Source organism: Parastagonospora nodorum (genome assembly GCF_000146915.1).
Source record: "Parastagonospora nodorum SN15 chromosome Unknown scaffold_35, whole genome shotgun sequence".
NCBI classification, from domain to species: Eukaryota; Fungi; Ascomycota; class Dothideomycetes; order Pleosporales; family Phaeosphaeriaceae; genus Parastagonospora; species Parastagonospora nodorum.
In genome coordinates this window covers 31,750-59,590 of record NW_001884583.1, presented here as the reverse complement: position 1 = coordinate 59,590, position 27,841 = coordinate 31,750, and the positions used below count along the sequence as shown (strand labels likewise).

At 53.0% G+C, this 27,841-nt stretch overlaps 12 protein-coding genes across 12 annotated transcripts; 6 read left to right on the top strand and 6 right to left on the bottom strand.

Annotated features, from left to right (window-relative positions):
• Window positions 1-1,463: 1,463 nt before the first annotated feature.
• On the top strand, window positions 1,464-3,984 carry SNOG_14980 (hypothetical protein; the record flags this gene model as incomplete). Its single annotated transcript, XM_001805092.1, has 2 exons — window positions 1,464-3,361; window positions 3,411-3,984. 2 exons carry the CDS (start codon window positions 1,464-1,466, stop codon window positions 3,982-3,984), a joined length of 2,472 nt encoding a protein of 823 aa, XP_001805144.1.
• A 1,272-nt stretch (window positions 3,985-5,256) lies between these two features.
• SNOG_14979 (hypothetical protein) lies at window positions 5,257-6,767 on the top strand (the record flags this gene model as incomplete). The annotated part of the gene is made up of 3 exons (XM_001805091.1): window positions 5,257-5,285; window positions 5,505-5,910; window positions 5,987-6,767. The coding sequence occupies 3 exons, from the start codon at window positions 5,257-5,259 to the stop codon at window positions 6,626-6,628; spliced, it is 1,077 nt and encodes a 358-aa protein (XP_001805143.1). The 3' UTR covers window positions 6,629-6,767.
• Window positions 6,768-7,147: 380 nt separating this feature from the next.
• On the top strand, window positions 7,148-8,658 carry SNOG_14978 (hypothetical protein; the record flags this gene model as incomplete). Its single annotated transcript, XM_001805090.1, has 2 exons — window positions 7,148-8,363; window positions 8,417-8,658. 2 exons carry the CDS (start codon window positions 7,148-7,150, stop codon window positions 8,656-8,658), a joined length of 1,458 nt encoding a protein of 485 aa, XP_001805142.1.
• Window positions 8,659-8,758: 100 nt separating this feature from the next.
• SNOG_14977 (hypothetical protein) lies at window positions 8,759-9,202 on the bottom strand (the record flags this gene model as incomplete). Its single annotated transcript, XM_001805089.1, has 2 exons — window positions 8,759-8,857; window positions 9,083-9,202. 2 exons carry the CDS (start codon window positions 9,200-9,202, stop codon window positions 8,759-8,761), a joined length of 219 nt encoding a protein of 72 aa, XP_001805141.1.
• Window positions 9,203-9,930: 728 nt separating this feature from the next.
• On the top strand, window positions 9,931-17,271 carry SNOG_14976 (hypothetical protein; the record flags this gene model as incomplete). Its single annotated transcript, XM_001805088.1, has 1 exon — window positions 9,931-17,271. The coding sequence occupies one exon, from the start codon at window positions 9,931-9,933 to the stop codon at window positions 17,269-17,271; it is 7,341 nt and encodes a 2,446-aa protein (XP_001805140.1).
• Window positions 17,272-17,642: 371 nt separating this feature from the next.
• Window positions 17,643-17,865, bottom strand: SNOG_14975 (hypothetical protein; the record flags this gene model as incomplete). Its single annotated transcript, XM_001805087.1, has 2 exons — window positions 17,643-17,701; window positions 17,808-17,865. The coding sequence occupies 2 exons, from the start codon at window positions 17,863-17,865 to the stop codon at window positions 17,643-17,645; spliced, it is 117 nt and encodes a 38-aa protein (XP_001805139.1).
• A 6-nt stretch (window positions 17,866-17,871) lies between these two features.
• On the bottom strand, window positions 17,872-18,906 carry SNOG_14974 (hypothetical protein; the record flags this gene model as incomplete). The annotated part of the gene is made up of 1 exon (XM_001805086.1): window positions 17,872-18,906. One exon carries the CDS (start codon window positions 18,904-18,906, stop codon window positions 17,872-17,874), a length of 1,035 nt encoding a protein of 344 aa, XP_001805138.1.
• Window positions 18,907-20,400: 1,494 nt separating this feature from the next.
• SNOG_14973 (hypothetical protein) lies at window positions 20,401-21,256 on the top strand (the record flags this gene model as incomplete). The annotated part of the gene is made up of 3 exons (XM_001805085.1): window positions 20,401-20,452; window positions 20,509-20,616; window positions 20,673-21,256. 3 exons carry the CDS (start codon window positions 20,401-20,403, stop codon window positions 21,254-21,256), a joined length of 744 nt encoding a protein of 247 aa, XP_001805137.1.
• A 166-nt stretch (window positions 21,257-21,422) lies between these two features.
• On the bottom strand, window positions 21,423-22,024 carry SNOG_14972 (hypothetical protein; the record flags this gene model as incomplete). Its single annotated transcript, XM_001805084.1, has 2 exons — window positions 21,423-21,454; window positions 21,502-22,024. 2 exons carry the CDS (start codon window positions 22,022-22,024, stop codon window positions 21,423-21,425), a joined length of 555 nt encoding a protein of 184 aa, XP_001805136.1.
• An 89-nt stretch (window positions 22,025-22,113) lies between these two features.
• On the bottom strand, window positions 22,114-23,683 carry SNOG_14971 (hypothetical protein). Its single transcript, XM_001805083.1, has 4 exons — window positions 23,432-23,683; window positions 23,064-23,372; window positions 22,533-22,991; window positions 22,114-22,481 (listed from the first exon to the last, which is right to left on the bottom strand). The coding sequence occupies exons 1-4, from the start codon at window positions 23,677-23,679 to the stop codon at window positions 22,253-22,255; spliced, it is 1,245 nt and encodes a 414-aa protein (XP_001805135.1). The 5' UTR covers window positions 23,680-23,683; the 3' UTR covers window positions 22,114-22,252.
• Window positions 23,684-23,873: 190 nt separating this feature from the next.
• SNOG_14970 (hypothetical protein) lies at window positions 23,874-26,263 on the top strand (the record flags this gene model as incomplete). The annotated part of the gene is made up of 2 exons (XM_001805082.1): window positions 23,874-25,344; window positions 25,371-26,263. The coding sequence occupies 2 exons, from the start codon at window positions 23,874-23,876 to the stop codon at window positions 26,261-26,263; spliced, it is 2,364 nt and encodes a 787-aa protein (XP_001805134.1).
• Window positions 26,264-26,563: 300 nt separating this feature from the next.
• SNOG_14968 (hypothetical protein) lies at window positions 26,564-27,338 on the bottom strand (the record flags this gene model as incomplete). The annotated part of the gene is made up of 2 exons (XM_001805081.1): window positions 26,564-27,202; window positions 27,291-27,338. 2 exons carry the CDS (start codon window positions 27,336-27,338, stop codon window positions 26,564-26,566), a joined length of 687 nt encoding a protein of 228 aa, XP_001805133.1.
• Window positions 27,339-27,841: the final 503 nt, after the last annotated feature.

Here is a 27,841-nt window from a genome sequence, read left to right as displayed (position 1 = left end):
CCACAGTGCCGTGTGACTGTGTGCTTGCCAAGAAGTTTAAAAAAGACTGAACCCGGACCTCGCGTTGGCAGGCTGGATGAATGCTTTGGCACTCTAGCTATCCGAGAGTACCTTCTCGGCGAGTTTCGGAACGTGACTGCATCCGCCGTGCCGTGCACAAGACGACGAGATGAACCGGGCGCCAACAGTGTTAGTTCGGCCTCTGGAATGGCAAGATGCGGCATGGATGTGCGGCGTTCATGCGACGGCGTTTTGGAATGCTGCAGGCACGAGCAAAAAGCGACGAGTGCGGGGGTAACGTCATTGCTATTGATTGACGGTCGAGGCAGCAACATGGCAATTGAACCATGTTAAGCACGGAGGAGAGAAAACCACGGTGGGCCAGGGCCACATGGGTGCAGCCCGCATGCCTGTAGGCGCGCGGAGAGGTCCTGCCATCAACGTTAGACTTTAGACAGCAGGTGAATGACCGGTGCCGAGAAATGATTTTAGTGCGCTAGATGTGACCTTTTTGCTCTCCACCCAACGCTTGTCATTTTTCGCGCACAAGAGAGACAATATTGCTCAGCTCACCTCGGTCTGCCTTGTCCAAGCTTGCCTTGCCGGATTCCTGAGCGCCGCCTCCGCCCCTCTCGTTGTTGGCTCCAGAATAAGTTCCTGATCCAGCAACATCAGCCTTCGTTTGCCCGGCGACCTCGCTGTCCTTTGCGCTGCTCCTGCCTCGCACAAGTCACCCACGCACTCGATACACGTCTGCGCCAGTCTGCTGGAAGGCGCTTGCTTCCCGTACCGAAACCGCCATACAGCTTGCTCACGATTCCACCGTGTCAGCCGCTTGCCCCAGAGCAAGGCCACAGAGGTTAGTCACGCCCACGACACGATTGCTGCCAGCATACTTTGCGCCTGGAACCCCTCGAGAGCCCTGTACATTTCTTTGCCTGCGCCAGATACCCGCGCCCGCTCACGCTGGGTTCGGGGTGCTGCTCGGGCGTCGTCTCTACCCCTCCATGCCTGAACAATTTTTTTGCACGTCCAGCCCGCCCTCTTTTGCCTGCACACGACGTCACTCTCGCACTGTCAGCTTTTGCAATTAGCTGCCTCGGGCGCGTCTAGACACCCCATCCGCTTGTGCCTTGTGCGCTCACTCACATTCGTCCGCCTGCTGACGTCGCGCGACACAGCTCACGTACAGCTCACCCACAGCTTCGGAAGTCGTTCCGGAACGCCTCCTCTTTCCAGGACCGCATCGAGTCGAGCCCTCGAAAGCCGATCGCCGATCCTACGCCTGGACGTTTCGCGGGCGACAACGTGCGGAGAGGTTTACATCCACCTCTCCGGACACCACAGCACCAGTCCCGTACTGGTCAGCTCGCTATAGCGATCCCATTGGGGACCACAGCCGTGCTTTCAGCTTCTCAGCGTCAACGCGTTGAACCGGTGCCAGCACACGTCTAGACAGCACCATGGCTGCATCTACCTTCTCATATGCGCAAGCCGCAAAGGGCATGTCCACCCCAGTGGCACAGAGCAAGCCGACGTCCGGCGCTGCCACACCAGCTAAAGAGGCTGATTCCTCCATCGCGAACGGCCCCGCCGATTCCGTACCAAGCTGGGCTGACGACGCCGAGTCAGAATCTGCGACGGAGCAGCCAGCAACTGCCCGGGATGCTCAGCCGCAGACGTCGGCGTCTACGGCTGCCCCGCCCGCCCACTCCGTGGAGACGTCCAACATATCCTCACCCGACCTTGGTGCTTCTGCATCCTCTGCTTCGACCGTGACCAAGGACGATGACGTTTCCTCACTGCCAAACGCCTCCTCCGAGTCGACCTGGGACAACAAATCGCAGGCTTCCACCTCAGTGGACAAGTCGGTCGAAGCTGTTGAGAAGACCTCAGACAAAGTGAAGAAGGGCAAGAGCGCTCCAGTCGTGCCACTACAGGAGGCGCCGCTGCCAGCTGTCAACATTTGGAAAAAGCGAGCAGATGATCTGAAGTCTAAGATACAGAAGCCTAGTTTTTCTCCTCTTCCAAACGGAAGTGTTGCAGCCAAGAAGCCTGAATCCGCGACAAACGGCGGGAAATTCAAGAGCAACGATGACGACAGGACCGCCCATGGTCGGAAGGACACAAGAGGCGAGAATGACGCAAAGAAAGACAGCAAGGCCAAGTCTTTTGACAAGGACTTCAAGCACGCATCAAGCACTCAGCCTCCACCTCCAAAACGCGATCAAGAGTCCTGGCCGACTCCAGAGACCGTCATTAACGAGGACCGCAAAAAGGCGCAAGAAAAGGGTGAGAAGGAGCAGAAGGAGAACATTTCCGCTGCATCGCACGGCAAGCACGAGTGGGTGAAAGTCCCATATACGCCATCGGTTGTTTTCAACACACCGCTGCCCAATGCTACCAACCCTAGACGAGGCGGTCGGCCTGGCGGACGCGGAGCATCACAATCCGGTGGTCGAGCCGCTACATATGGACCCAACGGAGCTGTTCAGCCTGAGAAGGATGGTTCGGCACCTGTCATGGCCAACGGGGAACACACTAGGCGCGAGCGTACCGAAGGAGGCGCTCCCCAAGATGTCTCGCCCAAGGCGAAGCGCACCGGTAGTGCTGCATCTCCGACATTGAAGGCCCAGGGCCCAGCAACGACTGCAGAGAAGCCGATGAAGGCAGCTGGAAATTTTGTGGCGGAAGCCGAGTTCAGATCCAGGACGTCTTCATCCGCACCGGATGCGAACCATCAGTCTCACCAGAACGGCCCCTACCCTCGTCAGTATCCGAGCAGACCCCACAAGCCCCGCCGTGGTGATATGTCCTTCGGAGGCGAGAGGAAGAAGGATGGTGACGTGTCGCCCACAAAGGATAACACTTTTGATGAGCGACAGAATTCAACTTCTACTCAGACAGATGCTCCCGGTGACAGCGAGCGCCGACACTTCACCTATCACGACGGTCCAAACGGTCATCAACATAAGCAGGGCCGTTACAGCTCATTCACTGGTGGTCGCGAGCGAGGGCGAGGAGGTGGTCGCGGTGGACGCGGAAATTACGCGAATGGACACATATCTGCGCAGTCCGCTTCGTCATTCTCGCTGGGACCCCGCTCCCCAACTACGTTTCATCCCGAGACTTCGAGCTTTTTTACACCAGGTCAAGGCAAATACGGACGTGGTAACAGCCGCTCGCAATCGATGACGAACGACCCCTACAGATTTGCACCCTATCAGGGTGGACCTCCGGTCGCCCCGATACAGACTTACGGCATGTATGATTACGGTATGATGCAGCCTCCTATGAGCGCTGTACCTTACACTCCCTACATGGATCAGTACGCGCTGATGGCAATGATCACGACTCAAGTGTAAGCCCTTCTTTTCCTGGCTGTTCGACCACCCGCTAACGGGATCTAGGGACTACTACTTCTCGGTAGACAACTTGCTCAAAGACATGTACCTCCGCCGCAAGATGGATTCCCAGGGCTTTGTTTCGCTTGAATTTATTGCCGGATTCAACCGCATAAAGCACCTATCAACTGACCTCGAGCTGATCAAGCTGGTCTGCCAGCAATCCAAGGTTGTGCAGTATCGTACCGGCGAAGACGGCCAGGACAGACTACGTCGTCGTGAAGGCTGGGAACAGTGGGTCTTGACCATGGCCGACCGCGACCCGGTTGCGCAGAACGACGGACCCAAGGAGCTACACCAACCGCCAGTTCCGCAACCAGCTGGCTTTGACCAGTCAGGTGCTCCACAGTGGCCTATGTCTGCCGTTGAGCCCACGGGCCCCATCGTCAGCAGCGCATCCATTTCACCGATGAACGGCTACGGCCATGGCAGTGACCAAGACAAGGAGATTATGAACGACAGCACAACCAATGGTAGTGTAGCTAAGGAGTCGAACGGTGTGCCAAACGGTCACCCTGTCGAGACTTCGATCAAAGCTGTAAGTCCCAAACTCAAACCTTTTCATACTCGTAGGCTGTGACTGTAACCATGGTTGCACACCCTTGCTCAAAGTACATACTCTGACGTGTACAGTGATAGTGATCATGGCAGACAAGCTGTGCCAAAGGATGTCTGTCTCTATCGGGTCAAAGGCCAGCAAAAATCCGTCCAATCATTAACCCCTGACTCTGCACGCGAGTCTTGAATATCACCCTCCAAAAACGCTTCAGTAGCGCCACGATACCCCTCTGGACGACATGCTTTACGACATGGACGTTCTTTACCAATTTTGGCCCCATTTCCTATTACGAAACCTCAATATCCACATGTACAATGGGTTTCGGCATTTTATTTTCGATGATTCTGCCCTTTCGACAGATCCAGCTCGATCTTTCGAATCTGATCAAGTATCACTGCAAGCATTTCGTGTTCTTCCGAGCTCGATCAAGAAGGAATTGCCCGCCGTCATGTTGCCTTTCCTTGGGCACCGCCAGGCGTCTTCAGACAGCTTTCTGCCGGATTGTTAATCAGTCGCAATTCGCGCGGCTGTGGACAACAGTCTGTCGAAGCCTTGTCTTCCCCTCTCTGCCTTCAGGAGTCTACATGGGTGTTTCACACATAGCAAAAGTTTCTTCATGCCTGGCGTTAGCAAACGGGTACCAGCCATCTTGTTTCCTTGATAGATCCTTCGCATACCACTGTACCCTTTCCAGCCCCACAACACGGAATACCTTTTACATTTTACCTTTTTCTTACCAAGCCAGCTTTCTCTCCCACCATTGAGGACAAGGCTAAGCTTTCGCATTGTGGTCGGCGTCCTTTCTTATCACATTCGGGATTGTACTCTCGATTCGGTTCTCCTCTCAGCATAGCGGCTCTAGTATCCAGGCCACAGACCATATAGACCACGTAGGCTGTGAGATCAAAATGTAAAGTACAAAAATTTACACAGTTGCTTTGTCGAAGCCTCGTTTTCCATCGCCTCCAACGTCCATGCGAACATAAATGGAAAACATGGAGTCCACATTGGGGTAGCTACATTAAAGGATCATTGGAATAAACAAAAATATGACTACTTATCATTTTGCAGCCATGTCACCTTTGAATTGTGAAGGGGTTCGCAAGTGCTTCGCACGGCGGTGAGCATGTGATCATCGTCATACGTGTCGGCAATCTAGACTCCGACCCTTGCGGGTGGCGACTTGTCCCTGCGCCTCATCGTCCATCCCCCACACGCTGTCTTCCTTCTACCTCCCACGACGCATACTGGTAGTACAACATCACTATGGCACCTTTGGTGCAATTACATACGATGGTGGTCCGGAACGCGAAGGTGTTCAAGTAAGTGCGGTGCACCGCACAGGAAGAAGGAGCAACCGCTGACTCAAGCAGGGCCGCCTGGCGACATGCAGCGAAGCTGATACAGAACCAACTCCCAGCAGGTTCGCGACCGACACAAGCGCAACTACAACCAATTCTCGCCCGAAACGTACCAATCCAACCAATCCACCGCATTGCTCTTCTTAAACAGAGCAAGGGGAGGTGGTACACAACTCACAGCAACATCTCTGCCGTCGTTCGCCGCTTCACGACAGCTGCTTCTCGCTCCTCGGGTGTCAAGTTCGACAAGTCTTCGTTCCCCAAGTCGCGTATTGGCACCATTGTTGCCGCGCAGAGTGGCCGTGCACCGTTTGCATCGACTCTCCGACCCAATCTGACTGGAGGTACGCTTGGCCGGACCGCAGGCGGATACGGATGGGGTTCTGGCAGAGCTGGAGGCGCTCGATACTTTAGTCACGGCCCCGCTGCGCCCGCACAGGTCATTAACAATGTCTCGCAGGCCGTGCGTGCATTCCTACTTGGAGGCCAAAAGGCTCAGTTCGATGGCATGAACCCAAACAACGGGGAGAAGCGGTTCAAGACTGTCACTGCTCTGCAGGACCAGGTCAACCGTACTCTCAACAAGGTTCCGAAGGCGACTCCAGGCTCCTACATCAGCTTCAACATCAACCCCCACTGTCACCGCTCTTACGCCTTTGAAGGCCGTCAAAGGTTTCACCTCTTTTGCGCAAGAGAAGGACTCCCTCAACAACGAGGGCCTCCTTGACGTTCTTTCGGTAGACTTCTCCCGGGCTGTAAAAGAGTTAGCTGCCGTATTGAAAGACCTTCAACGACTATCTGAGCTCGGTGACCTTCCGATATCATACGAGCACTCGACACTCAAGGTCCACTTCCCTGGAGTGGACGCTAGCACTGTAGAGACAATTTGCAACGACCTTGAGGTACAACGAGGCGTTGTGGGGCAAGACGAAGATTTCGACTCTTTTATTGGAACCGACATCGCTCTACTCTTCCCGTTCGCACCCAGCAGATCGCCGTCCGAGTGTTCCTTCTTCGACAAGCCAGTCACCGGCCGTCAACACGTCCAGCCAGTCATCGATTGGCAACACATGTTATCACCATCGAGCGTGACTTCGGATGCGTACTCAACACACTCCGAGCATAGCTTCGATGATCTAGCAGACTTTACTGAAGAACCCAACCCATGGCTCTCTTCCTCTTCACCTTCAGGCTATGAGAGTTTGCACACTAGCGAGGCTGACGAGATGGACATGCATACCCCGATGGAATACCAAGGATTGGAGGGGATGTACCGATTCATGGCGCAGTGCGAGTCGAGGTAGACGACACCTAGCACTTGGCGTTTGTGGAGGATTATACCATTTGGCTTCAAATTGCCGGGCTCGGCGTTAACTTGTTACGTGACCATGAACATCACATTCTTTCCTCTCTTATGTAGAATACAGAACTCTACACAGTAGTTGACTATTTGTCCAAGTGCCATGGGATGCTTCTCTCTGTTCCCTTTGACACCCGTGGACATCCGCTCTCAATCTCGGAGATCACACCAGAGCGTAGAGCTGGCGGCAAAAGCTTAGTGGCCTATACTGCCGGACCTACCAATCACATGAAAGACGTCTAGCCTTAAACGTCTAGAGGCATCCTGAGTCGAGTTATTTCCGGGCTGAGTTGCTAGTGACCTCCACTTTTCGACGCCTTCCTGCTGAAGTCTAGGAGGAAGGCGGCACAATGACTCCTCTAGGACTTTGGCAGCTTTCAAGACTCCTCATTGACGGTACTCTATCGTGACGATCTTCGCTGTTGGATCGAGCGCAAAAGGAGCAGAGTTGTATCCGGCTATGATGACTCGTAAACCACGACATGAAGAAGAGTTGGAAAGCAGGGAAGATCAGGGCATTGCAGCATCAGAAGAGGCTCTTGATGGCGCTGAACAACGACTTACACCTGGTCTTGATAAAGAGATTGACCAGAAGGCGGTAGCACTGCAAAAGACCAAATCTTACACCGATGTTCCACCTAACGGTGGTTATGGCTGGGTATGTGTCGCCGCTTGCGCAACTATCAACGCACATACGTGGGGTCTCAATTCTTCTTACGCAGTCTTTTTGGCTTATTATCTCTCCAACGACATATTCCCCGGGGCAACGCCATTGCATTATGCGTTTATCGGCGGTCTGTCCATCAGTCAAGCATTGATTGTATCGCCTATTGCCACATTGACGACTCGCATCTTCTCGACCCGCACAACGTTACTTATTGGCGTAGTTTTGGAGACTGCTTCTTTCATAGGGGCCAGCTTTGCGACCAAAATATGGCATCTCTTCCTCACTCAAGGCCTGTGTTTTGGATGGGGCATGGGTTTCTTGTTCGTCGGTAGTGTGGGTATTGCAGCGCAATGGTTCACTACACGTCGAAGTCTGGCCAACGGACTCACATCCGCTGGCTCTGGTCTCGGCGGACTCATCTACTCCCTCGCCACACAAGCGATGATTCGCAATATTGGATTACCGTGGGCCTTTCGAATATTGGGCATTATTGCGTTCATAGTCAACGCGTCCTGCGCACTGGTGATGAGAGATCGCAACAAACAGATTGGAAGCAGCCAACTGAGTTTTGATTGGAGACTTTTCAAGAAAGCAGAATTCTGTGGACTGATGCTGTTTGGGTTCCTGAGCATGTTGGGCTACGTCGTACTGCTCTTTTCCTTGCCGAACTACGCTCGTACGATCGGCCTCACAGCGCAGCAAGGCAGTATTATTGGCGCAGTTTTCAATCTTGGGCAAACGCTGGGACGACCGCCGATTGGGTATTTCAGTGACTCAGTCGGAAGACTAAACATGGCGAGCTCCATGACTCTTGCGTGCGGTATTTTCAGTCTTTTGATATGGATGTTTGCCAAGAGCTTTGGGGTGGTCCTGTTTTTTGGTATATTGGGAGGTACAGTGGCGGGCACGTACTGGGCTGTTGCCGCGCCTGTGACTGCGGAGGTCATGGGTATCAAAAGGTTGCCGAGTGCGCTAAGCATTACTTGGTTGGTAATGGTGGTGCCTACAACATGTAGGTTCTATGTGTCTCCAGCCTGTCTGATATATACTGACATTGAACGACAGTCTCTGAGGCCATTGGCCTTGAAATAGTTGCATTCAACCATGGAACCTACACTGGTGCTATCTTGTTCACAGGCTTCATGTACATTGGGGCCGCGTTGTCCCTTTGGATGGTGCGAGCGTGGAAGATTGGCGAGCAAGAGGAGCAGTCAGCTGGTGGGGGTAAGATGAACAACGCTGGAGCTACCGCTGGATTCAAGAGGAGTCCGTTTGTTAAGAGAATGGTCATGTGGCGGAAAGTTTGATTGTCTGTTAGAGAGCATTCAATAGCAGAACAAAAGCATTGAATTGAGATGTAGCATGGCAGAGGGATTCGCAGAACATTTCTGATTGGACTAGTATTTGCTATGCTGCATGTCTGAATGCACGACAAAAGACAATGTCTGGTAGCGAGACTTGGCCAGAAGAGACGAGCTCGAGGTCCTTCTGCTTCGAGAAGACGCACTGATCAGGTGTTTCAACTGCCTAGGTGCTATTCTGAGCTTCATCCCTATGTCGGTGTTCTAGAAAAATCGTCCAGATTCATGCATCTGTGACAGCCTGGTCGACCATGCTTAGCTCCCGCAAGCTAAACTTTGGTCAGGGTCCCCTTTGCGTTCCACCCGTCATCCCGGTCTAGTCAAATGAGGGCGACTAGGCACTGGGTAAGAGGCCAGAAGTTAGACTTACGTCCACCAGCAGCTTCGTTGTGTCAACGCGCGGATGCAGTTGGTTCATGTATGGCTGGGTGAGGGTGGGTTTCTCGATGGGAGTCGAAACGCGGTCTGCATCTGCAGCATGGGTTGTCATGTTTGCTTGGTTTATATTAGCCGTCACTGGCATGGCGGGTGCATTAGCCATTAGCATCAGGAAATGAGGCTAGACGCGCTGTGACGCCAGAAGACGCGTCGAGGGCAGCGTCCTTGGCAGTCTTTGGACTCGCTGGAGACGCTCGGGATGGTGGTGCGGATGCACCTCCTCGCAGATGGACAGCGCATTGCTGAGGTCGAGCTCGAGGAATGGCGCGCTGTGCAACGCGTGCCGGGCAGTGCTACGTTGCACCTGCATGTGGCCTCGGCAGCAGGAGCGTCATTCGCGCTTGCCCCTTGAGCTCGACTGCCACGTTATGTGGCCCGCCCGCATTTCATCCCTCGACCAATCAGGCGGCGGGCTACCTACGATCAACTCTCCTTTCCCCGTCAATTTCTCACGACCACACCTCACGTCTGCTTTTTTGCATCTCTTGCTGCTGCTCCTGCTTCTGCCACGGGATGCTTGCTCGTCCTGCTGTCTCCAGATCAGAGCCCTCCCACCTTATGTCGCTCCTTTAAGCTGCTCACCATAGCCTTTCCTTTCTTATACACCTAATATACCTGCGTCATCGCCCGTCTCCGGCCTCACGACGCCGTCCGCGCGCGTACTCGCCGCCCTCAGCACCGGCCTGTCCCTCGCCACCTCTCCAGTGTTTCCGACGCGTACCGAAACTTCCACGGCGCGTTGAAGGTCAACGAGGCTGCAGGAGTGGAGAGAGACATTGAATGCAAGCTCGACGATCTTCCTCGCCCTCACTGTCTCCGCCGTCATCGCCTCCATCTGCTGCCCAGCATTTCGGCGACGCGAACAGTCCCCGCGAGGCAATCTCCCCGACCCAGACGCTGTGGACTGCCCCGTCCCCGACTCGAACCCTTGGTTATTCAAGCCCAGAGCTACCGCCGCTGCCGTCCTTTGCTGCGCTTGGAAACAACCCTCGCACCCCGTCCACGGCTGCTAGGAACGAAAGGACCGATACCTCCTATTACACTGCTAGCTGGGGCAGCCCTTACCGTCACCCGCCCCCAGTCTTCAATTCCCAGCGCCAGGTTTCGACCAACTTTGGGAGCGACGACTTTGAAGGCGAGTCATCGATTCTGCAATTCGGGCTTGGACATCTTCTTCCGTCTCGACTTGAGATTGAAGAGGAATCGCCGAACAGGTTTAACCTTGAGCATCTCATTCCTCGCTTAGACCAAAACGCATCGCCCGTTCAATTTACTCTTGAGCACCTTATTCGATCGCGAGTGCCAATTCCAACGACACCGACAAAGGACTCACAGAATCCTGTAGTCACCCCGCGAGCGACCGATTCGAATCCGACTTCGGCAGAGTGGGTGCAGCGGTTTTTGGAACGCCGCTGGAATCGAGAGGCCAACGACTGGCGAAGCGACAACAGCAGTGAGACAGACAAGGAGTCTTCGGAGGACCAGGAAGTCTCGCTTGCGCCTCCGCCCAAGAGAGGGCACAAGCTCCGGAACCAGAACAAGACGTTGAACCAGCAAGACTTCTGGCGACATTTTAGCAAGGACCAGAAGGACGCAATCGGCAAGATGATGGCCTCAAAGTATGCTGTGCCTGATGCGGGCTCGCATTCTAGAAAAACATCAGGCGCTGGACCTTCGGAAAAGCGCGCAATGAATGAACGCAATACACAAGTGGGCAAAGTGCCGGCCAGCACTGTCGAGCCCTCGAAGCCAGCAGAACCAATATCAGTCAAGCTAGATGAGAGCCTCAGCAACAATCCTACAACAGCTTCGGTGGATAAGCCACTGCCGGATACCCCTGTCAAGCAATTGGCACCAGCTGAACCCATACGTGCGCCTGTACAACGTGTTCGAAAGAAGGTCATGGTCAAAGGGAAAGGATGTGTCATCTCAATACCACGCGATATTCCTCGAGGTAGTCCTGGGTTTCCACCCAAGCCTTTGAGTGAAGATGCAGTAAACGCAAAGCTACAGCAGCTGCACCAACAGGGCTACGATACACGCGGTTTCAGTACTGGAGGATTGGAGCCCCACAACCGTGCCATCTGGCCGGGTGAAGAGGATGTACGTGCTGAGCGAGCCAATGCGGCATCGCAATATCGTGTTCGCATTTCCAAAAGTTCGGAATGGAAAGAATACGTAGACTCACTACTAGAGGCAAAGCTCGCCGCACTGGGTGTCAGCCAAGGAGGCGAAGAAGACATACCACTGCCCTTGTCAAGATCAGCTTCGAGCCAGCAACACCCAGGTCAAATATTCTCACCACCGCTGCCCACCTCCTCTGCGGGAAGTCATCGCATGGCTAGACAAGGGAGCATCGTGTCCGGGTCGTTCCCATTTGGACCGTCACCTGGCCACATGTCTCGGCAGTCAATTGCCTCGCCTGGTGCTTTTGCGAACCCACGAGCACCCATGCATATGCATCGCCATTCGACCTTCGGATCACCTGCTAGTTTCGCGCACCACGCAATTTCGCCCTCTGGCACATGGTCACCTGGTAATTACTTCGGATCCCAAGACGGTCGTACTGCATCGCCTGCGCTACCTTTCAGCCGGTCCGATATGGCAAGTATGCTTTCGCCAGCTTCGCCATTTGGCATGCGTCACAACCAGCAGTTCCCTCCAACTCCTGCTCAACAGGATGACTATCTTGTACAGATGCAGATGCAGCAGCAGCAACTTCAGCAACAACAGCAACAACTTCTCCAACAGCAGCAGCAGCAACAGCTCATGGGCATGCGACCAAACTCGACCCTTGCAGAAGTGCCCGAGGATGAGGATGAGGAAGATGAAGTACCAGCCATGAAGCATGCCACCAAAACTGCGTCAGAAATCGCCGTCCCCACACCTCGTGGTCATCGCCACAATATCAGCGAGAACCTCGAGCGTGAGGCTGCCGATGCTGAATATCATCTAGAGGAGGCCATAGACAAGCAGTTCGCAGAGGGAGGCGACTTCAGTACAGAGCCCGAGCTCAAGCATCAGTACAAGCCTTCTAACCCTGTGGTCAACAAGAAGTGGGAGGATGCACGGCCGGTTCTTCACCAGCCGCAACCACATAGCCGAGCACATTCGCTTGCAAAGTCGCAGCAGCCAGTGGCTTTCTCGTTCCCAGCACAGCCAAATCCGCGGGGCGAGAGTGATGGTGCTAAGACAAATGTCTCGGACATCACGAATCCAAGTCTAGAAGACGGAGAGGTTTTGCCTAGAGCGCCGGGTTCGGCGCAACACTCACAGGCTACCTCGCAGGTTAGCAATTCCTGGAAAGAGAACAAGTCCGCGATCAGCAAGCCTGCATCTGCTGTTCACAGCAAACACACCTCACGATCTTCCATCTCAAGGCTCAACGTCGAGGCTAAGGAGTTCAAGTTCAATCCTGCTGCATCTTTCAGCCCTGGATCCTTCTCATCGGGCTTCACTTTCTCGCCAGCTGTAAACTCGCCAGCAGACGTGGTGGCACCGCGCAGCAGCAAGCCGAGCATCGATGGTATTTCCAGTTTCAATGTTACTGCTCCTGCATTTAAGCCTGATGCACCTGCTTTCCAGCCGGCAGCTCCCGCAGCCAAACCTGTTGCCGAAGTCCTCAAGTCTGCCGTAGAAGTTCCCGAGTTCAAGCCCATTGGTCTGAGCGGCAACGCATTCCCATCAAGTGGTTTCAACTTCTCCAGTCCGCCATCCTTCAAACCAGATGCGCCAGTGTTTAATCCTAGTGTATCGGCGTTCAATCCCAACAAACCCGCACCAGCGCCCACAAGTTTCTCCTCGAAGATCTTTGGCGACGTTAACTTGTCAGCCAGCGATATCGTTAAGCCAGCATCGCGCTCAAAGGCTGTGCCTATTGTCCGTCCGGATCTCACTCGACAGGAGGCCCCCGAACAGAAAGAAGAGGAAGAGCGGGAAGACGAGGAGGGCCGTCCGATGCAAGCTGATGGTCGCGAGAAACGTGCTCGACGCGGTCGTGCTGATGGCGATGACGTGCCCAAGTTTGCTCTGCAGCCTATCTTGGCGTCGCAGCCGTTGGCCGAGGTTCCTCAGCTCCATATGGATGAAATCGAACCTGAGCTCAAGCCGGAGGAATTGCGAGAAGGTAAGGAGAATCTCTCGCCGGCCGGCAAGATGGCCAGATCAAAGTCAAGAAGCCCGGAACCGTTGCCTCTGGGAGAGCTCATCGTCGTTGACTCGAATAAATCATCTTTGGAGACTGAAAAGTCATTGGACATTCTGGACGATGACCTGACGCCCGACGCGAGCGACGTACCTACGCCTACCATCGAAGAACCGGAGCCGGTAAATAAGAAGCATGGGCACAAGAGCACGCTCTCAGCCACCGCGAAGGCATTCGAGTTCAAGCCCCAATTCGGCGCTGGTTACGATTTCGGCTTCCACGTTACGAAGCCTTCCCAGACTCAGGAGCCTGCTAAGCGGCAAGTTACTCCTCCGCGTCACATCAGTCGTAGCCCAGCTACCACGTTTCGACCAAGTGACGACGGATCTTACAAGACCGCATTGGAGGGAGGCAGGCATACACGCTATCCGGATAGCGAGAGCGTCGACTTTGATCCATTGGGCCACGCATCCTTTAACGACATTGATGCTGTCATGAAGCACATGAACCAAGAGGGCTCCGACTTTGGCGTTGAGCGCGACGAAGATACTTGGGATCAATCATCCCCCCAGAGGACACCACACGAGTTCGAGCGGTCCGACCTTCAACCCAACTTCAAGATGCGCAGCGACGCGCCTAGCCCCAGTCCTCGACGAATCTATGCGCCACGAGACATGCGAGGCTCCGCAACCTCGGCGCAGGATCCTTTCGACGACGAACGCGCCGCGCTGGCGTATGAATCTCCTGTGCACCGTCTAAACAACGCCGACGACGTGCCCATAAGTGATTGGGACGAAGGTCTCCTAACCGATGGAGAAAACAAGGTTCAGACGCGCAGTCGTTTCTTCGACCAGCACGTTGATGAGATCATGGGCCGCCTTCTAGAGTCCCGTCTTGGCCCACTTGAGCAGAACCTACACGGTATTCAGGAAGCACTGGCAATGATATCAAAACGCCCAGGTCGTGGTCGTCGAAGCCTGTCAACTGCTGAGCGAGACAGCGATGCCGATGACGAGGATGAGGATATTGGCGCCGATGCCCATTACCGTCATCGTTCTCCTCGCATAGACAGGAAGTTGGAGAAGATGCGAGCTATTGTGAGGGATGCCCTTGAGTCTCACCAATCACAGGTCGCGTCTATGCCGTCTACTGCCGTCCAACCACTTGCCTCTGAGCAGATCCGTGAAATATTTGCGGATGTGCTAGCGGTCCAGCAGTCAGCTGCTCCGACTGCTCATCATGTGGATGCTAACCAGATCCGCGCTATTGTTGAGGACGTTGTCGCATCGAATAAGCCATCTATGCCAGAAGCTGTCACTGAGCCAATCAAATTTGACGACATACGCTCGGTGGTGATGGAAGCTTTCGCGACTCACGCGCCTCAGCCCATGCCATCCCCAGCACCCGAGCAAATCTGGCCGGACGATCTCAAGTCTATCTTTGCGGAGGTTCTGTCATCCCACCAACCTCCTGCATTACCAGTTGTGGAACCTGTACAACCTGACACAATCCGTTCGATCGTGGCCGAAGCCTTGGCGTCTAGCAAGCCAGCCACGCTTCAGGCTCCTGCAGATATTCCTCAGCCTCAGGTCGATATGTCCGAGATCTATCAAGTCATCGGCAGTCTGAAAGCCTCCATTGCGCAGACCACCAACCATCAGCTCAAGGCCGATGATATCCGTGAGCTAGTAGAGGACGCCCTGCATCGCCAGAGCCTGGAGATAGTGACTCAAAAAGAGAGCGAGGCTATACAGGAGAAGGACGCACGTATTGCTGAGCTTGAGGCGATGCTGGCAGAGTCAAAGTCCCGTGCAGAGGAAGATGCTCAGATCCGGGGAGCGCTTGAAGTTCGCGAAGCTGACACGTCTCGCCTGCTCAAGATTACTGAAGAGGAACTCGCTCTTCTGCAACAAGCCGCCGGTCAAGACGAGGAGAAGATCAGCGTTCTCACAGAGGAGCGCGATGCTGCTCGTCGTACTTTGGAGACCTACGAGTCTGGTGATAACGAAGTTCGAGACAAGCTTTCTTCTCTTGACGCCGAGAACGAGCAGCTTAAACTCAAGAACATCGCACTCGAAAGCTCCGAGGAGGACCTCCAGAATCGACTCAAGACAGTCACTGCAGAGAACGAGGCACTTGCTACCACGCTCGAAGAGCACCGTCTATCCGCCAGTAAGTGGCGTTCCGATCTCCAGCAAGCGCATGAAGAAAGTGAGCAGTTGCACAAAGCTATAGGCGAGGCGCGCTTCCAGGCCGAGGAAGCCACGCGTGTTCGCGAATCAATGCGTACCAAGCTAGAGAAATTGCAACAGGATATGGTCGCTGCCTCGCAGCAGGTCGCGGCCGAGCGTTCTCAGTGGCACAAGAGCGAGGAGTCCTCTGCGACAAAGTACGAGATACTCAGCGCCCGGATTGAGGCTGAAGGTCGAACTCGTGAACGTCTTGAGCGTGAACTTGAGCGACTGGAGACACAAGAGCGCGAGGGTATGAAGCTTCGAATCCACCTGGAGCAGACTCAGAAGCATAACGCCAGGCTTGAAGAGACCGTCGATCAACTCAGGCAGGAGTCCATGGAGCACCAGAAAAACGCAGAGAGATACGAGCGCGATATGCGTGAGGCACGGGATGCTGCTCACGTGGAGATACGCCGTACTCGCGTGCTCATGGAGGCCGATATTGACGCAGCCAACAACCAGGTCAACATTGTCCGGCATGATCTCGAGAGCGAGAACGCTCGCATTCGCGCAGAGCTCGACCAGGTCCGTCTCGATGCCGACACAGCAAAAGAAAAGCACGAGCTAGACCTAGAGGCCGCATCTGATGCTAAGAAGCAAGCTATTCGGGACGCACTCGAGAACAATAGACACAGCCTCCAGGAGCAGCAACGGACTTTCGAGCGCCAGCTAGAGAACTTGAAGCAAGAACACGCACGTGCATTGAACTTTGCGCACGAGGACAGGGAGCGTGCCGAGGCCTTCCATAACGACAGACTCGATCTGGCCAACTCCAAGGCAGACCATCTGAGGGACAGGATTTCTCTACTAGAGGAGAAGCTTCATGTGGCCAAGGAAGCTGCGAACGCCGCCGCTGCCGCTGCTGCAAAGTCGCCTACATTCGCATCATCAGCACCTGGAGGATCGGAGAAGATTTCGCCGCAGGCTCTCCGCGAATCTATCGATGTTCTCCAGCAACAGTTGCAAGAGCGTGAACAGCGAATCGAGACACTGGAACATGAGATGGAAGACTTGGATACTGAGGCTCCGGCCAAGCTCAAGGAGCGTGAAACTGAGATCAACTGGCTTCGCGAGCTTCTCGGCGTTCGCATTGATGATTTAAACGATCTCATCAACTCTCTCGCTCAGCCTACTTTCGACCGCGAGACTGTTCGCGATGCGGCGATTCGTATTCGGACCAATCTGCAGATGGAGCAGTCTGAGAAAGAACGCCTCATCTCTGGTGGTCAACAGTCTTTCCCCACACTGAGTACGCTCTCCAACTTTGCTTCACCAAAAGCTGTCCAGCTCGCGGCTGCATTTGGCAACTGGCGCAAAGGTCGTGGAGAAACCGCATCAGCCCTCGCTGGAACCTCAAATACCAGCTCGCGCGCCCAGACTCCTTCTCGTACTACTCCACACTCAGCCCAATCTTTCCTGTCAGGTCTCATGACTCCTCCCACATCGAATCTCCGCCGTACACCGGACCTGCCATCGTCAAGCTCGCGTCCGCAGAATGTACGCACCAGCTCAGTCAGCTCGAAAGCTTCGACGGAGATGGGGTTTCCTGGTCTCGGAAGCAAAACAAGCAATGTACCGCAGACACCGCCGCTAATGCGCAAGGCCAACTACGACCAAGACGCGGAGGTTGAGCAATTCAGTGAGAGCGGATTCTACGACGACGAGAGCACAGTTGATAGCGAAATGACGCCTATCGCACTGAACTTCGGCCGTGAACTTCAACGAGAGAACTCACGTCATTAAGAATGAACATACCATCATATCGATTAGATCGACACATATTTCCTTTGTACAAACCTTTCCTAACTTAGCTCGATATTGAGCGTCCTATCCCTGTTTGTATGTTTTCATTTTGTTCTTAATGTCCGCTTGTTTCCTTGTCACTGTCTTTTAGCTGCATAGGATAGATATACCCCAAAGACCAATATTGGCGAAGGCGACTAAATTGTATACAGTGGATCTCATATAGTGTATTTTGGCATGGGAGGAATGGACTAGAATGTTAATAACTATTTTTATTTTTGGTAATTTTTAGTCTGCTTTCGCTTGTCAGCTGATCACTGCTGTTGCTATGCAAGCATTCAGGTGTCTTGATTAAGTTAAAATTGTTGATGTCAAGCACTGTCTGAGAAGTACAATGCTATGCTGAACTCCTCCCTGTGAACTGCAACGCCTGTGAACGAGTCCTTGCTCGTCATTTAGTATCAGATACCTGTCCCTGAACGCCTCGCAACATTTTCCAATAACGTGAGTTTCCGTGCGTTGTATGCAACGCGTACCAGTGTATCGGACTGCCAAGTCGTGCTGGCACAGGATCTCAACTCTGATGTCGCCCATGATGCCTCAAGTCCACAGCCATTTCCTGCAATTCTTCGCGCCACATAGACAAGGTATCGCTCCTTCACCAGGTTCTTCCAATTCCTGGCTCTCACTCTCGTCCTTATCGAGGTAATCGAACGTCAACTCTTCGCCCGCAGGAATGAAGCGACATGCAAAGAAGGCGATGTCGTAAACTTTGCAGTCATGCTTGTTGTAGCTTACTGTGTACTGGCGACAATTCGGCTCGCAGCAATGGTTAATGAATTTGGTCGGGCCGCCCATAAACTCGCCATCGACGACATAAATTTCCTCAACGTTCAGATTCTCCGTGTCGGCGAACTTGTCGAGGGAATACAGATACGATGCTTTGGCTTTGGATAATGACGCTTCCTCACGACGGGTCGCCTCAGCGTCAGTGATGACCTCTCCACGATAAGTGTCGATGAATTGACCCTCGTGAAGATCTTTCTTACATCTTAAGCCCCAGCCTCGTCCGGTGGGTGTCTTGAATATCTCAACTTCCACAGTGCGACCAAACTGCACGTTTTTATTCCGACAGTACTGACCGCACTTACATTTGTCGTTGCATTCATAAATCGGCCGGCGAGAGTTGAGGTAGAACGGTACTAGGGCGCCTGTACGCTGAATCTTAGTACCCTCAGCGAAGTACGGAAACTTCTTGGGGAAACCCATCGAGTCCCCACCGTTGAGCTTGTAGTCTTCGTATTGCGCAATCATCTCTGGATCCGTGATGCGGCTCTCATCAACTGCGGCGTATTCTAGGCAATCGCATTTCTTAGTATATTCGCAACCGATGTCGCGGCCCATATGCGGCGAGCACTGCTGACAACCGACTTGTGCCTCACTCGAGGCGCGATGAACGCCTTCTCGAAGCACGTACTCTGGGATGTACTTGAACTGCAGAGATGGCGTAGAACTGTCCACGACATTGTACAGGTGGATAGGTGCACCCGGGACTTTCTTAAGGCGTCGCACATACTCCTTCCGTATGTATGTCAAAGCCGTGGTAGTCTTTGCAGTCAACGCAGCCCTTGTCATCTCCACCGGAAGGTCGTTAATGTTGAGGCTGGCAACGTTTGAACCAGAAGACTAGGTCTTGTTAGTCCGCAGACACGGGCGATACTGATTCGTCACAAACTTACTGCACGGCAGAAAATGTAGCCATTTTCATCCGCATCAAGGACGCCATTGTACGTGACGTCTGTGCTTGGTGCAGCTGAAGCAGCAGATGACGATCGAGAAACAGACGGCGTCCTGCTATCCTGATACAGGCGACGCTCAAATGGGGACGGTCGTCGTTCGATATCTGAGGGAGCTTCTGGCGACTTCCTTTTTATCGGTATGGAATAGTTTTGCGCAGATCTTGGGATTATTAGTATCACATATTACCTGAAATCGATCAAGCGTGTCCATACTTCGCCCTCTCCTCTAGATACGCTTGGACCTGATCGAGACACCGGACCAGCTCTCCAATAGAATGCCAGCTTAACGGCGGTGTGTCAGTCACACGCTCAGTCTGCCACTGGATAAGATAATGCTCGTCCTAGTGAGGGACATCAGAACAGTGCATAGACCATATGGAGAGGAGGTCACTCACTTGTCCGACAACGCGATTCGAAAGGATAGCCTGAACCTGTTGAAGGAGAACTTGTTAGAGGATATGTAAAAAAGAATCTCTTTACAATTTCTACAGTACCTTGTTAGGTGCTACCCGGCGCTTCTCGAAGCCGTTGGTTGGTATCACAACCATAGCAGGCATCCTTAAGCTGCGACATATTAGCGATATTTCCACGCGTTGCATAAAGTAAGAATATTAGTATTAATCGAGAGTGTTTGGGCGCTCTAATTAAAGGTAATTAGATATGCTTACGTAATTTAGGAAGATAGCAAATAGCACGCAGAATAGCAGGCGCAATAGCAGCCTAACGACTCGTAATAGAAACAATTTAGCCTAATCGTAGCAAGGCTTGATAAGGCAAATAGTATTACCTAGTTAAGAGTAAATTCAGATGTTTAGGTAGCTAGAGTAGCTAGATACGCAGCTTCCGCTAGCAAACAGCAAAGTTCTTAGCGCAAGTTGCTGAGTAATTACGCACAGACTATAGATTTTACTATTACTAGTATCTCATAATCTTCTTTTTAATCTAGCTAAATAGATCTTAAAAAAAGAAGAGTTTAATTATTATTTAATTACTTTTGCAAAGATTTTATATTACTTTTGTAGCAGTTCTAATTATATAAATGCTTTAAAGCCTAAGTATTGCATATAAAGTTTTAGTTTTCTACGTAACAATGCTAAGTATTCTTTCTAAGAGCACTATAAGTATTAAGTACTTTGCGCTTTATTAAGTTTAAGGTTATAAAAGTAACTATAAACTGCGTTATAAGTTAGATGTGAGCTTATTCGGATTACGCTGAAAACGTTAGTACCGCGCTAGTGGCTGTTATCGATAACAAAGCCAGCCAGAAAAGTTTCCCGCGACGAAGATCAAGCTCTCCGCAAGATAGCCAGGAAAACGAACGCCGTTCACCATGGCCTCCGACGCGCAAAATAACCCGTTCATAAGGCATCTCACATCAAGCGGTATGGTCCTGTTCAAATTTGTGACCCCGCAGATGGAAGACTAACCTTTGCGACAGACAAGGAAGTGCGCGACCAAGCACTCGAATCACTGCGAACTTATCTCGGCGCGCAAGCGCAAATCGCAGAGCTGGACCTGTTGAAATTATGGAAAGGCTTGTTCTATTGTATGTCATGCCTACACAGTAGCAAGGCCAGAAGTTCAACTAATCATCTGCGTCAGGCCTCTGGATGCAAGACAAACCCGCCCTCCAACAAGCCCTGTCGCGCGACCTTGCCTCCCTCGTGGCACATTTGCGCACGCCTGTGGTCCTACCTTTTCTCCGCGCTTTTTGGCTCACCATATCCCGCGAGTGGTCCCACATTGAAGCCCTGAGACTGGACAAATATCTCTACCTGATTCGTCGCTATCTCAACGCGTCTTTTGAGTATCTGTCTCGCCAGAAATGGAAGAAGGACATTGTCGGACAATGGAACGAGATCGTCGAGGAAACACCGTTAAATCCAAAAGATATGAAGATCCCCAATGGCCTGCGGTACCACATGCTCGATATATGGGTAGATGAGTTGGGCAAAGTCAGTGCACCGAAGTGGGAGAAGGATCCAGGAAGCGAGGCGCTCGAGCTACTGATTCAACCAATCGAGAAGATCAAGAAAGAGGCGGTGCTGAAGGTTCTGCGTGATGCAGCAAAAGAATGCCTCAGTGACGAGACGTTACAGTCTTGGAGAGGCATCGAGGTGGAGAAGGAAGACGACACATCGGAGATAAGCGACGGTGAAGTCGAGTGGGGTGGTTTCGCAGACTGAGAGGTCTTCATGTCGCGAGAAGGATGTCAGAACATGTTGCATTTGAGCGCGGCGTTCACGGTGGTTGCATCTTGGTGGGCCGGTAAACGCCAAAAGTTATGTTGGGCGCCACCCGGTCCTTATTGAGTAAGGAAGAATAATGCATTGATTGTCCCGTCTACCTGTCTCAGTCTCCACTTTCATTCGGGATCAGGCCATCTATCCTTGTCAGCACTACGATGCACTAATACACGAACAACACCTACACTTTGTTGCACTCTTTCCATCGTCCTTAGTTTCCACGTACTTGCCTAGCAAGTCCGGTCTCAAGAACAACACATACAACCTCCAAACGAGCGGCGGTGCCAACATGCCCATACATACAAGCGCAGTTTTTACACTTAGCGCCGCATCCACACTTCCTCCCTTGCTCGCTTCCATCGCCAAAATCGGTAGGAGGCACGCTTCTCCAAGCCCCAATAGGAGGTACGTAGGTCGCCGGCTCTCAATTCCATTTCGCGTATTCGTGGCGCCGGCTAGGAGGGCGGATGTCAAGCCACCAACAACCAAGCCACCGAACAGACGTGCAAAGAGAACTGAAGTGGGGTTGATATGAGAGGGACGCAATAGGAGGAAAGATAAGACGAATCGAGTGTTTGTGATCAACGGTATCGTGAAGAGATTTGCGGCTGCTTCAAGGATGAAGGCTTTGCGAATGGTAGAGCCATCTTGAGATGGATCTGGTGTAATGTTAGGGTTTGTTGCTGGAGACTTTGACTTGAATGTCATGTTTTTGCGTAAGTCATGAATAGTCGTAGGTCTGGATGTGATTGAATTGAAGGAAAGTGGTTGTACTTCAATGTGGGCACATGTCTGGTGGTCACACTGACGTCATTCATTGTTCGCTGTCGTGGCTACATACGTACGTGAACAACATTTTGAGTCGTTATACCATACAAGTATTCTTCATGTTCTGCGATGAGCATGTAGTCGACCAAGAATCATAGACGGCTATGTTCACTTGGCAAATGCAAATGGACATCCACCCCGATCACTGCTCATTAGCCTATCTCTCGTAGACTCGCACTCTGCAATCCCGTGATTTTCGAGCTTGGTTGGGCCAAGCTCGAAGATTTTGTAGCCTTCAGACTTGTACTGCTTTCCATCACCGGGGTGTGGTCCACCAATAATCCAGCGCAACCAGGCTGTAGGGGAGTTGCGCGTGAAGAAGGTTGACTTAACGTACCTACTGTACGATCAGTGGACACCCATAATAGGGAAATTTGATAGAACATACCATGGCTGACCATCGTAGTCGGACATGTGGTAGCGACCAGTATTCGGGTCGGGCTTGGGTGATACCGGGTCATAGCGCAGTGCATACGGCCTCGGTGGCATCAGCCATATCGTTACAAATTTTCGAACGGCGAAAATGGTCTGGATGATGTATGCGTATACCGGTGGCGGATCATCGTACATCATAGACTTCCTGAGCCTGTCGTCCATGAGCACTTTAACGAAGTTCTTTGCCATCGGCTTCATAGGCTTAGGAACGTCTGTTAAGAGGATAGCTGATGTCTCCTCGGCGAGTTGATGGTTCCACTTATTCGGGACCATGTACTGAATTTCGTAGTCTTCAGCCCATTGTTTGATATCTTCGAAGAATTCCAGCCCGTCTCGGAAAGAATCCGGTCCGTGTCTAAGGGAAGAGAAGTCAATGCCCATGGCATCCCCAATGCATTTCCAATATGTTCCACTTTTCGTTCGTTAGTCAATTTTCTCCTCCATCAGTGTAACAGTTTAGTCTCTGAAGCTGCGTAGGACATACGTTGCACAGATTTCCATAAGGGAAAGTTGTCGCCACTCATAAAGTCGTGCCCATCTCTCAACCTCGGTGACGAACAACGATAGCGTGAATAGCATGTCATCATTACTGATCTTGCCAGCTTTCTGATATCGGCCGTGCAAGTAGTTCATGCGAGCGATGGCTGAGTTGTGACGCTCTGAAGTCGGAGAATGGCCCAGAAACTCGGTGATCAGAATCGCTGTATCGGCATAGCGTCGACCAGCGTATTCTACTTTTCCTAACTGTTGCGTTTCGCAGAGGAGCTTGGAGATGGACGGAATGCCGTAGGTTCTACGCCCAAAAGGTCAGAGTGACTGTAAACTGTAAACGCATGTCGAACAAGGACTGACCTGAACAGTGCAAAAGCCAGTGCTTTTGTGGCTATAAAGGGGAATTCGAGACCCTGTACGTATTGGACAATTTCGTAAGCATGCTCAGCGGTCATGTTCTTGAACTCCTCGCGGGTCTCATAGGGATAATGGGCATGCTTCATGTCCCTTCGCAGAAAGCGAAATCCTCTGCAGAGCGTGACATATGCCACAAGCACAGCTACGCCAGTCGGCGCTACAAGCCCGGCATTTTGAGTGAGTAGGTCCATGAGGCTGGGTAGTAACAAATGCAGGGACAGCCGAGCTGCAGCAGCATTGTCCTTGGTAGCCGACCGGGATAATGATTGGCACGTGCACTCGGAGCTGTTCCTCACCGCAAGCTTTACCGCCTAATCTGCCTGACAAAAACCGAAGCGTCACTTCAACTTTGGAGAAAGAAGCTGCTTGAATCCTTGGGCCTGTCATGGGTCGCAGACCCAACCAATTGATCCTCGAATACTTTGAACGCGGCCCCAAGCTCGAAGATGCCAGCAATCGCTACCAGCACACGTGCAAGTCGTGCGGCGAAAAGGTGTGTGTGACCCCGCATCGCGAAAAGTATTACGGTGAAAGTGAGGATGCAAGTGAAGAGCGAAGACGACTGACATGGAAGCAGTTCCCCAAGGGCCGCATCGATAGCCTCACGAACCACCTCGTGAAGAAATGTCCGGCCCTGCCCCTCCGCGACCGCCAGCGTGCGCTGCTGCAATTCCATGAGCTGCCCCTCCCCGACAATATGGCGCAAACGAGCACCGCAAACGCTCCGGCTCACGTGCAAGGCGGCCCCAAGATGAATCTGCCGTTTGCGCCCTCAAAGCAGCTCTCGGCGCTCGAGACACTCGCTGAGGTCTCGAGGCAGCATCTCGATCTTTCTGGACAGCGCATGCCGGACAAGCAGCCAGCCCAGAACAATAACAATAACCATATCAACCATGCAGGGCTACTGGACGAGTTCCTGATAGACGACCGCTCCGACGCTGCTGACCTGGGATCCATGTCGCAAGCTATGGATATGTCAAATGCACCTACCATGTCGACCATGTACCAGTTCAATGGTCCGCTGCACCACTCGCCCACGACGTCACCCCACATGGGCCACATGCCGCTCTCGAGCTCGGGGTCCATGAACCAGATGGTTCCCTCTCTGGTCATGGCAGCGTCGGCAGCAAACGATCTCATGCCCCTGGCCAACGGTATGCACATGGAGTCGGAGCTCGGTCTGACAGGCAATGGCATGAATGGTTTGTCTGATAAGTTCTTCCAGAGCCAAAGTCGAGGGCAATGGCCAAATCTGCAGCCGAGCTCACTAGACCCGCTCTTACAAGACCACACCAAGGATGACCAGCTCAATAAGACAATGGCCCATCCCCGTCCAATTGCAATGAATCCGAATCCGCAGACACACTTTACCACAGACTTTAGTGTCAACCAGAAGGTGACAAAGCCCAAGGTGCGCGGTCGCTTTTCCGATACGAGGCGCAAGGAAGTGCAAGAGGTACGAAAGCGAGGTGCATGCATTCGTTGTCGCATGCTCAAGAAGCCTTGCTCAGAAGGGAACCCATGCAACACGTGCCAAAACGTCGAAAGTGCACGCCTTTGGAAACAGCCATGCATCCGAACACGGATCGCAGAGGAGTTCGGTCTCTACACTGCTGGCTTGCATACCACATTGGCTCATCATGCCGTCTATCAAGCACGAGGGCTGATACGGTTGAACCAAACACCTGGCCGCATCGAGGCTACCCACCATCCTGGGTCTGGACACTACGCCACCTTCACTCCTTTGAAGTGCCAGCAGTCCTCATCAGCTCAGAACACGGAGATCGACCCTGCCATATTTGCGGCCATGAATTCACCCGATCTCGAGCTCATCGACACCGATGATGACATTAGCGGCAAACTCGACTTGTATATCAAGAAGATGGGTTCCGACCCTTCTTTGATATCGAGGACTCGGCTTTCATGAAGACTACCATACAGACGGCTTTGAGCTTGACATCGAACCAAGATCTGTTACTGCCCAAAGTACTGGAGCTCTGGAACTTCACTCGTATACTCACATCACGGACCCTTGAGTGGCAGTTTTTCTCCAACCCATCTCTTGCACCAATGGCAACCTCGCCAACAATGTCTGAGACAGACATTGAAGATCCTGCACGCACTTCCATTACAGCACTTAATCATCCGTCCTCGTACAACATCATCAAGATGCAACTCATGGGTGCCACGGAAAAGCGCGCCGCCTGTTTGGCTCGAGTCGTCATGAATGACCTTGAGCGCCGTTTGCTTCAGCGCCAACAAGCGAACCCGTTTGAAACTTTTCTGGTCGCTGTCATCCTACTCGCCTGCGTTGAACGCATGTGCTGGCTGTTCCAGACCTGGCAGACGCAACCGTCTAGCACAGACACCACTAGTGAGAATGCACAGCAAGAAACATCTACTGAGGATGACCTTGCTACAGCCTTGCAAGCTGGGCCAACTGTCCCTCACGACACCCCCCAAGCCCCAGCCCGTCACCCAAGGTGGCCTCTGGACAAGACTCCGGCCGTCTACTCACAGCAAGGAGAGCGGTTCAGCGATATTCTAAACATGCTTTTGAAGATGCGTGGAGTTCCACCCAAGCCAACCCCGCGCAACACGGACGGCATGTTGGTAGTGTGGGCGGACGACGCCGATGAAAAGGTCAAGGACTGGTACGATGGTATCGCAGTGACGATTCAGGTGCTAGACGAAAAGGCCAATGCCCGCTTTGTTGGCGAGGATCCGCGCGAGTGGGAGTTGAAGTATGTTGGCAAAATTATCCGGGGTGACTGAGTGCTGCACATAGCGGGGGCCTCGGGCTTATCACGATTGAGTACGAGAAAAGGATTTTGGACTGGAGTGATTTATACCAAGAGGTGTTGCGACGGTGCATACGGTTGCACAATATTGACAAGGTTGATAGGAGATAAGAAGTTTGTTGTTTCAACATGAACGATTCAAAATGCTAGGGTGCTATATTGGCATCATGTGTGAAAATGACGTCGAATGCTGCAAGGTCAAGTCTTGGGTTGGGTGCAACGCCATGTCACCATGTGTTTAACCAACGGAAGCATGCCACCGTCTTCGATCTGTTCAACTCTTCAAAGCCTCTAACCTTCCCCGCATTTGAGCGAGCATCTCGGCTTGATCCTCTTCTTCTTCCTCTTCGGCCTGCGGCGGTGCCGGCAACTCGTCCTCCTTGGCCTTGCTAGGCGGCAACCTGTCCTTGAGTACCTCGCTCAGTACCTTGTCCACCTCCTCGTCTGCCTCCTCGGCTTCGCCTTCGAGCATCTCATTGTCCATGAGCGTGTCATCCACCATTTCCTCAATGATGCCCGCGCGCATGAGCTCAGAGCTCAATTCGCGCATGGTGCCCGTCAGCTCGGGTAAGCGTACCACAGCTACTCTGACATCCTTCATGATTCCTGTGCTCGCCTTGATGCTTCCCTCGATTTTGCGGACGGAGAAGGCCTCGTTGACCTGCATCTGGACGGACTGCAGCTGCGCTTTGGAGGTCATAAGTCTGCCGTTCTGTTTCCGGACGCGGATCAGTTCACGCGCGAATATACGGACGTCCTGGTTGGCTTGCTTGGCCATGGAAGGGTTTCGCTGGGCGCGTTTTGAAGACTGCTGGATGAGTGTTTTAGTTTTTTGCTCGGTGGCTTTGAGCTGTTGGATGTCGCGGTCGAGTTTGCGCACGTTCTGGCGCACGAGGGCGTTGCATTTGCGCTTCTGTGGACGTGTTAGAATTGTGAGGAGGCACTCGGGGAGGCACTCGGGGAGGCACTCGGGGAGGCACTCGGGGGAGGCTGCCGTGTACCTGCTCCTCTGGGGTGGGCTTCCACAGGAGACCGCGGATCGTCTCCATGGTGAGCCAGCTGGTGGACGGTCGCACGCAGCGTTTCTACGTCTTCTTCTGTCGCTGGGTATCCGATAGACGCATGCGCCGTCTGTAGAGACGGATCAACGGCAGAGGGTGCGCACCAGGATTACGTCAGCAGCCGGTGCATGTGAAGGGCCGCCGAGTTGGCGGTCGTGGTGGTGATGGTGGTGGTGACGGTGCCTTGGAGATGGCGGAGCATGGGCCATGCTGGTGACGTTTCGCGGGGCAGCAAGAGCAGCCGCAGCCGCAGCCCACCATCCCATCCCCTTCACAAGGCGATTGCTCGGCCACGGCCACGGCCACGACTGCAATGCGGTCCGAGACGGTCTAGCACTGCGTTGAGAGCCAATCTGCCCGTCGCATCGCATCCCCGGCCCAGTCAGCAGTAAACAAACCATCGCCACCTCGGAACATTGGAGCTCGAGATTCTGTGGAGCTTCCATTGCTTTCTACGCTAGTCCCTCCACACGACCGCATTTCTTCTGCCT

Coding starts and splice junctions, on each gene's coding strand:
- SNOG_14971 (XM_001805083.1), bottom strand. CDS start 23,679: ATGGACCTACTCACTCAAAATGCCGGGCTTGTAGCGCCGACTGGCGTA. Junction 23,373..23,431: donor CTGGCTTTTGCACTGTTCAG/GTCAGTCCTTGT, acceptor TTTTGGGCGTAG/AACCTACGGCATTCCGTCCA. Junction 22,482..22,532: donor GACTACGATGGTCAGCCATG/GTATGTTCTATC, acceptor ATCGTACAGTAG/GTACGTTAAGTCAACCTTCT.